General features: G+C 36.5%; 1 protein-coding gene across 1 annotated transcript in view; it reads left to right on the top strand.

The window, feature by feature from the left end:
* The first annotated feature begins 1,785 nt into the window (after positions 1-1,785).
* LOC131429768 (pH-sensitive chloride channel 2-like) overlaps positions 1,786-9,240 on the top strand; it is a 31,604-nt gene continuing 24,149 nt past the window's right edge. Inside the window, exon 1 of the mRNA XM_058594105.1 lies at positions 1,786-2,657. Coding sequence (XP_058450088.1) covers positions 2,242-2,657 — 416 coding nt within the window. The 5' untranslated portion in view covers positions 1,786-2,241. The remainder of the gene's footprint in view (positions 2,658-9,240) is intronic.

Here is a 9,240-nt window from a genome sequence, read left to right as displayed (position 1 = left end):
TTTCTTTCATAAGGGAATTATAGTAACAAACTGAGCACATAAGAAAGGATAATTGCAGACACAATAGCAGACATTCAGCTGGTCTTACAAGCCAGTTGTGGTATAGGCTAACTGCATATCTCGAAATAGATTGATTAGAGTAGTTCACAAAAACATTACTGAGCTAAAAAGGTGATCTCCTGAGAGATAGCTTGGACAAGCAAAAAATAGTGAAAGGTCATAAGGATTGGTTTACCCTGAAAACGTTGCGCCCGGAGCGAGTGCCCCTTTCGTTAGCCACCCCCCCAACTCACCTAAAAAAAATCTCTCAATTTATTTATTTGTCCGCCCCTGAGAAATGGTGTTTTGTGGTGCAATGCAAACACAGACTAACAGACAGGACATTCAAATTGGATTCTTTAATCATTTAAAAGGTCATTTCGAATATTCCTTCCTTTAAGGCAATTCAAAATCGAAACCATGTTTTGTTACGATATTTACTTGATTCTGTCCTGCTGCCACATAATTTTGGATGAAAATTACTAATACAATCAACAATAGCCTAGATGACTACAAGTTCATTTCACGTCGGGCCCGATAATGAACTTTTTAAACAGTCCGTACGAAAAACTAACTAAAAAGAATATATATTTCACCTATGTAAAAAGCACAAACCAATAATCGGTTTCACGTACCTAAAAAATCATCTTACTGAACAACTTTGAGAAAAATAAATTTTTGCCTAAACATCGCTAAAAAAGTTAAATATATTAACAGCGTAATCCCATAATTAATTGCGACAATTCATTTTCAAAAATTATACAAAGCCTCATAAAATCAGGCATCCCTGCAAGCAGCTGATGTGTGTTGACAAACGGGGGGGGAACCAAATGTTAAAAAAATATTCACATAACACAAGGGGTGTACCGATAGTAAATAGTTCGCACAGTTCAATATAGGTGGAGTTACTGTCTCACGAAAATTTATTTTTATAAGAATTTACTCATAGTGTTATGTCTGTTAGTCTGTGATGCAAAATCGGGAACTTGCTGATTTCAGTATATTTCCTGTTTACTGGTAAGTGCAGCAATATGTTATGCTAAACTTCGCAAATAAATGCGTTTTACCGAAATATCAAAATACTATTTTGATGCATTTCAGTAAAAAGCTTGGGATTACTGAATAATCAAGAAAATTTCGTGTGCTAATTCGGCATTTCGTTATGCCGAGCTCGAGAATCGGTTTGTAGGTGGATTAAGAAAAGGTTTTCACAATCAAGTCGTTTTCGTAGAAAGGACCTATGATAGTTCCAATCAGAAACTTTTTTAAAACCACTACCATTTGATAGTTTGGTCACCGCGATCAGGTCCAATTGTGGATTTTTTATTTGCAACTGGTTATTCAGGAATTTTAAAACGATCAACCGGGAAAACCGTTTTTCTCAAAACACTATTCGTTTGACAGCGTAATGATAGGGTGTAGTTTATCCTGGATTGAATGAATCAGACGAGTAGTGATTGAGTATCGATCTCAGGCTGAAATTAAGCTCAAGTTAGAATTTATCAAAGGAAATAAAATTAGCTCTGGTGTCTTAATATCCCAAAAAAAAAACACTATACTATTCAATGCATCCCTAGTTTCCCTACTATCAATGTTTTATCTAAAGGAAATACTCAATGGAACCGACTTGTCGTATTCTCGGCACTCTCGCTGCATCAGAGTTTACCTGTGTCGCACGACGGTTGATAAGCGAGAGCCACCGAACGATCGTCTCCGCGAATAAAATCTGTGTTACTTGCTTCGGATCGGTTCATTCCTTGCTGACTTCATAGATCCGATACTGGTTGAGTAGGACTCGCAGTCTCTACAGAACGGTCCCCGGTGTCACACGTGCTCTCGTACATAAATAGCCATCCTAAGACGGGCGCGTTGCTCTAGTTTTAACTTCCTTCCTACTTCCCGATCATTCTAAAGTGGTTTTAATAACTAGTAGTATAGTTATCGGTTCGAATGTACGTGTTTAGGTTGTTTCAAGTATGAATCGAAATGTATCTATCATTTGAAAAGTGCCTAAGGTGAAATAAGTTGGTGTTAACTACAAAATATACGTCACATCTTTTATCTCAGAAATTAGATAGAAAGCTTCAACTGGTCTCGAAACCTAGCATGCTGGCTCCGAATCGTGTATAATTTTAAGTGTGTCGTAACATGCTGTTGTGATATCAATAATTCATAACTGAAAGTGAGTGATCGATTGTAAAAATGCGCCAAATTACCACTTACGCGGTTGTGTTTTTTGCCGTCGTTCAAATCTCCGTCCTAGCCAACTCACCTAATGTAACAACACCGGAGATGCCCAAAGGCAGCACTCAGTTGAATCTGGCCAACGAAACGGAGCTTGTCGATACGACACTACTAATCAAAGAATTCGAAAGTACGATCCCCGCGAGTGATGGAACCGCTGCTACGGTCAGTAGTAATGGCAGTCACTCGACAGAAAACCCCATCAGCACAAGCAGCGCGGCTCCAGTCGGAAATGCAACCGAACCGACCGGTGTGACAGAAAACAAAACGATGACCCCCGAGGAAATCCAGAAGCTACTGATCCCTCCGGCCAAAGTCAAGGCCGCCATTCTACACCTCAACGAGACGGAAGATACGCATGAGAAGAATACGAAGTAAGTCACTGTTATTAATATTCCAGCAGCCAATGCACCCCGTTCAGGTACTTACATATCCTTGGGAACCCGAATCGTAGGTGTAACTTTGCCAAGTCTATGGCGCCGGCATCGATATTTCTACAAACAATATGTTTTGTTGTCAACTTCATTGGATTAACTTAGCTCAAAGCCGGTACTCACCATTTGTACAAACAAACATTGTGTGTTCGCCCTGACAAGTACCGCGTATGAATTAGTAACTCACTTATCTGTAGAGATGATTCCTTGAGAAAGTTTGAAATAAATAACGTTGGTGAGTAATCACTGAGGTTAATTCACATTTTGCCATGTCGGGTCAGTGTCGGATAATTGTACATAAAAATGTGTGCCCATGCACGGAATCGCGCCGGTAGTGAACCGGTACGGTAAGGTTAGAATCGTCGGTTATTGGTTTCAATAGTGCAATATTTAAGATTTCAATAAATTTTATCAATTTGATGACGTATTACATCTGAGAATTCTTTAAAGAGCTGGAGACTCAGTATTCTGACTCCCATCTTCATAGCAAAGTGCAATGGTTTCCCAAAAGTACATATACATTCATCAATTAAAAAATTATTAATCGCCATAAATTAGGAAACGGCTAGTTGTAGTAAAAGCTTTGCTTGTTATTTTTTGAAAATTTTATGGCACTCGGAATTTTTTTCCCGAATTCTCAACAGCTGACCATTTGTAATCAGTTCTGCAGTAGAATGTATCCCCAAACGTTCGGCAAAAAGATTTTCTCGATCAGTGGAAAATTACCAAACAGCTTAGTAAACGCCGTCGGATGGTGCGGTGAATTGAGGGTTTATTTTTAATTTTTATTGCATCTATTTATTTTTTCGAAAATTTAAGCGGTATTCGGATTTTTTTCTATACATGCCAAATTATTTTTTAAAATGTTGGTACAACTTACTAGCTTTCAAATAGTTGAACATTCAGCAATGGATTCAGTAAAGGCTCTCATAATAATCAGTATAAATTTATACAAAAAAAATATTTTGCTCTTGTCAACGTCAGTGATATTCAGAAGAGTGATGAACAGTGTTAGTTCGATTCGTATTCACGTGGATCTTACGAATATCTGAAATCGTTCTCATAATTTGATATATTGTGCTTATTGCACAAGGTTTCATTATTTGAAGAATATGAATTTATATGGGATTTCAGTAATGATTTTATTATTAATATTTAATTTACTGAAAAATCGCAACGGTTTCTAACAGACTTAGAACTGATACACTGATGAAGGTTACAAACATCATACCGTAATACTAGCAAATACAAAAAAAATTGAGAAAGTCGATTTTTTCTAAAAAAAATCTGTTTTAATCCACCTAGTGGTGTAATAATGCCTTTTTCATATTACTCATAACATTATAAATATTACTGTGGAATTCGCAAAATTGTTCATTGAAAAGAAATAGGAAAGTTTGTTCGGACTTAATCTAGCAAAATCTACAAATCCTGTTTACTATGTAGATCCGGAACCGGAAGTAGTATCCACAACAAATTTAGGAATTCCGCATGGAACTGTAAGACTTTTCCTTTGAACCTACAAGTTTGTGAAAATCGATTTGGTCATCATGAAAAAAAGTGATTGAAATCCTTTGTACAGTTTTTGATCACTATTTCCAATACTTCTTAAACCAGATTCAGACGACCGGAATAATCGAAGTTGGTTCGTTTGACAGCAACAAATATGGCCTACAAATTGGAACAGTTTTGAACCTAGTTAAATCTAGATTTACTATTTCATTCTCTGTTTTGATTAAACCTATTAAAGGATATCTAACAAACGAAGCGAACCTGCATTTCTGTTACTGTTATTATTATTATTATTATTACTATTATTATTATTGTTATTATTATTGACATCACTATACCACCGGCACGGTATTACTGAACTACCGGCTGTGAAATTGCATATTTTTTCAAATAAATTTCAATTCAGTGACAATCTTTTATTCTTTCGATCGCACTTACTATAAAATAGCTCAAATTTGTATCAACCGCTGCACCGTCTTTTACCAATATCTCACTTGTAGCACACATTCGTAACCGTTTTATTTTTTTAATAGCGTGTACGAAATTGAACAAAACACGCATCGTTCGTGTTGTGTTTTCTTCTTCCACGTACCGGTGTTGTACATATTGTCATTTTATATGGCGGTTTGAAAACAACACAACCGAAAGTTGGATCCAGATGAAATTTCACAGTCTTTTCTGAGACAATATGAGTTTTAATTTAAACTTAGATTTGTGAAAATCGGTTAAAGCATCGCTGAGATATCGAAGTGCGTTCTATTTTTGAAGTTTTTCTTCAGTGCACTCGGCGTTTCCGGAATAGGAAAAGAGGGGACCAGTAGTGCCGAAGCTTTTATGTCCATGAACTAACAAGCTCTGCAAACTAGAAGAACTTATCAGACAGTTGTATGGGATTTTATGTTCCCAAACCTGAAGTCATCTCTGAGAAATCGATATGAGCTCCATTTTGAAATTTTTAACCGCTGCTTCGGAACCTAAAACAGAAACAAGTATAGCCAAAGTAAGTTTGTATGGCCTACAATACAACTAATATGACCTACAAATTCAGAAGATATTTTCCGTTCTCTACGAATCGAAGTGCCCTAGAAATGGGCGTTCCTTTAGGAAAAGTTAAAAGTGTCTGTTGAAAACGCCGGTAAAGGGCACATCGAAAATTATGTATATAAGAAATATTCAATAACATTTTTTTTATCTGAGGGCCCCTTCCGAAACGAAATACTGGATACGTGACTGTTCAAATAAATAACACTAGAAAGGGTTGCTGGGGATACGTTCGATTCAGTTTCAATTCTAATATCCATCTACTATATAAAATTTCCAGCTGCTGAACTTGTTCTAAGACGAGAATTATTAAAATCTGGAATAAAATACATATGAAGTCTGTGCGTGTGCTTTTGAAGCTCGTGAAGAAATACAAAGGGCGGGTCATTCCAAGAGAAATGTTTCAAGCGATCCTTACAAACATAACATTCAATAGATCGAACCCGAAAAAAACTTTTTCCTTTATCAGTATGATGTATACAACACATATTTTCCGAACTTGTATCTATCGGGAGCGGGTCATATCGCCGAAAGCCATTTCGTCGAAAGTCGTTTCGCCGAATGCCATTTCGCCGAAAGTCGTTTCGCCGAATAGGTCATTTCGCCGAAAGTCTTTTCGCCGAAAGGGTCATTTCGCCGAAAGGGTCATCTCGCCGAAAGGGTCATTTTTCCGAAAGGGTAATTTTGCCGTAAGGGTCATATCTCCTGCATGTTATGTCTAACTGTATATACTGATGTGACGCAGCCACATAACCGAAGCCAAGATGGCTCGGCGGCACAAAGCCGATTTAGTATTTTTGTGGCGTAGCCGCATTAGTATTTTTTCATTTTCACTTAATAAACGGAAAATAACATCTACATTTGCCTGGTAGATACACCTATGCAATTGCTTTGATGCTTACTAGCTAATAGTCAACAAGTTTTCTTGGGAACTACTTTCTGAGGTTCATGAATCAATCTTTATTCAAGAGTACAACAATCAATCATTATTCAAGAAGTACAATGGTAAGTTAACAAAACGGGCGTTAACACTATCATCTTTCGTTTGTCTTTAATTTAAATCAATTCTAATTACGATTTCAAGACGATTTCAGGATTCGGCGAAATGATTCTTTCGACGAAATGGCTTTCGGCGAAATGGCTTTCGGCGAAATGGCATTCGGCGGAATGACTTTCGGCGAAACGGCTTTCGGTGAAATGGTTTTCGGCGAAATGACCCTGATCCGTATCTATCAACTATAAAAAATATTGGTGAAATGCAATGTCCAATTCTTTGGCATTGCACTAATGGCTTTCTTTTCTACATTTTTACGATAAGACTTTCAAATCATCACCAATGATCTAATTATGGTATGTACAATTCAATGCCTAGTTGCAGTTCAGCTCCAATAAAGTCGGTTATGTATCATATCGCTAAAGGTGAGATGAATTCAGAAGTGTTCCTTGTATAAAGCACTGTTCTAATCAGCACAAATTTGTTAGCTTACAACGATTTGTTTTTTAGTATAGTTTAGACGAAGAGCCGTCTTGAGCTATATCCGTTCAGCTACGGGTTCGATTCCGGTCTCTGCGGTAACATTTTCGCGGTTTTCATTACATAGTTGTATTCGTATGTCATTTTCTCCACTTAGTAGCTTAGATTTTAAATTTTTTTTCAAATCAACTGAAAAGTCTAATTCCCTACAAAAAAAAACTGTTTTTCAATGTATTAGACTGGAACTTAGCTAGTGTAGCAATCCGAATTTCCAAGAAGCGTACTGTTTTACTCTGACATAATTGAAACGGGTAACCGCAAACCTCTAAAATTGAAATTGAAACTCATTGCTCCAATGCCACTTAAACAGTCCCATAATCATACAACTAATGCAATTACGGTGTACCATCTGATAGCGATCTGCTGTAACAGGATGACATCAATCGATTCTGCGTTTCTCAGGTGAAGACTCGACCGGAATGGAAGAACAGCAATTAAATTTGAAAACAAAATCAACTGGGCTGTTAGCCTCGCAGATCAAGAAACTTTTTGCGCGTGACTCAGATTCTGTTCCCGTAAATTATGGGCACATCACGATGGTTGCTGTTATGTTAAGCGATACAAAACTGCCGGCACTCGAGGGCGACAGTTGCTACCTATGTGTTTGTGAATCTCGATTTTAACGGGGATCTTTGCGAGCATGAGATTTCAGCTCATGATTAGTCTGACAAATAAACAATGCACCAGTTACTGGTTGTGAATACTTCCGACACCGAGCTTGCGTAGACGCACGCCTCTAGACAAGATTCCTTGCTCAGCGGGACTATAATTCATTCATAATATTTGCCGGCGAATCGATTGAACCAGTTAATAAAGGTACGTTTATGTACCTGTGAATCATAAGCACGAAATAAAAACTATTAATTGCCATGACCTCCATAGGGTCTAGCGAATGGAGCACGGAGTTGTGAATAGTTTCTGTCATCAGTCTTTCTCTCCCGTGTTGTAGTATCAAATCCAGATCCTACCACTATTTATACAATTTAGATTCAGTATACTGAGAGGATGCTGTAAGGGTGAGAGAGTATTAACGAGGACGTTCACAATCCAAAACTAAACACCATTTATCGAAACGTGCTCATATGATAGAAACCTGAAAGTTTGGTGGAGACGTGATTTCAGAATTGATAATTATACTGTTGCGCTATATTAAAAACATATAGACTAAATGAAGATGCCCAATGGATATAAATAGGTAAAATGATTCATAGGCTCGCAACTTAGTACTGCGGTAAACTAACCTACCGTACAATCTATTGCAAGAGGAAATGTAGTACTGATAAGGAAAAAGATTTCTTATCAAAACAGGGTTTAATTTTCATCTGATTCACGATTTGATGAATGCTACACAGCTCATATTTGCAAATTAGTCCCGTATGGAGAATCAGCAAGTCGAGATTCGAACTTTATTTCCGAGTTCTTCTATTGTTTATTCAACAACACGTCTAATCTTAATTTTACTGAACAAACCCACAATTTTTGAAGGTAAAGGGTGAAAATCGATTTGGGACTGATGCAAGTACGAGCAATATAGGTGCTCTAAATAGATATGGTATTTCTACTACACAATATAAAGTTAGATCTTTTCAGTAATCAAAATTCAAAATAATTTGGAATAAATTCAAATAATCATCTTCTAACAATCAAAGGTTTCAGCATATAACTATTGCAATAAATGAAAAGTACGATAGTCTCTAAACTTTATTCCAACCGAGCAATTCCTGAAATGCTTAGCAGATCATCAGACTCGACCGTCTCCGATTTGGATGAAACTTTGCACATGGCTTCAGTATGGCAAACCATAAGTTTTGAACCGATGGAGAGGTCAATCCGACTCACGACTGATTTTTAAAAAGGGCGTATGTATTTTTGCATTTCACCAAAATTGTCTTTCAAATCGTTGTAACTCGGAAACCGTTAATTGTACAAAAATGGCGTTCAGAAAGAAGTTGTAGGGAATCGATTGGACACTCTAAAAAAAATAAACACTGAAAAAAATGTATGATTTTTGACACTCGAAAAAATATAAAAAGACCTTAAATATAATTAAGAATTATTCATGTACATGTAATAATTGTAGATATAGCAAGCAAATAAACAATTCATGGAAATATAAAAAATGGTGTTATAATTAAATATCCAAGTATCTCAAGAACAGCTACTTTTAGAAGAAAGGATATCATGAACAAATTTATTGCTTTTAACCTGTGGAATAATATTATACTGTTTAAATGATTATCTTTCAACGAGAACTTGAAATTTCGAATATATCTGTAAATTGTTTTAGCTGTAACTTCTTCATTTTTCAAAAGGCCCGGATTTATTTATTTATTTATTTTTATTTATTTACTATTATTGTGTCCATCGGATACAAGATCTAAATGGACAATTAGAGTGGGAAAAAGCCCATTTGAGTTGAACACGTTTGTCATTCTC

This window comes from Malaya genurostris, chromosome 2 (genome assembly GCF_030247185.1).
Source record: "Malaya genurostris strain Urasoe2022 chromosome 2, Malgen_1.1, whole genome shotgun sequence".
NCBI classification, from domain to species: domain Eukaryota; kingdom Metazoa; phylum Arthropoda; class Insecta; order Diptera; family Culicidae; genus Malaya; species Malaya genurostris.
The sequence above is the reverse complement of the archived record's forward strand: the minus strand, read 5'-3'. Positions and strand labels throughout refer to the sequence as shown.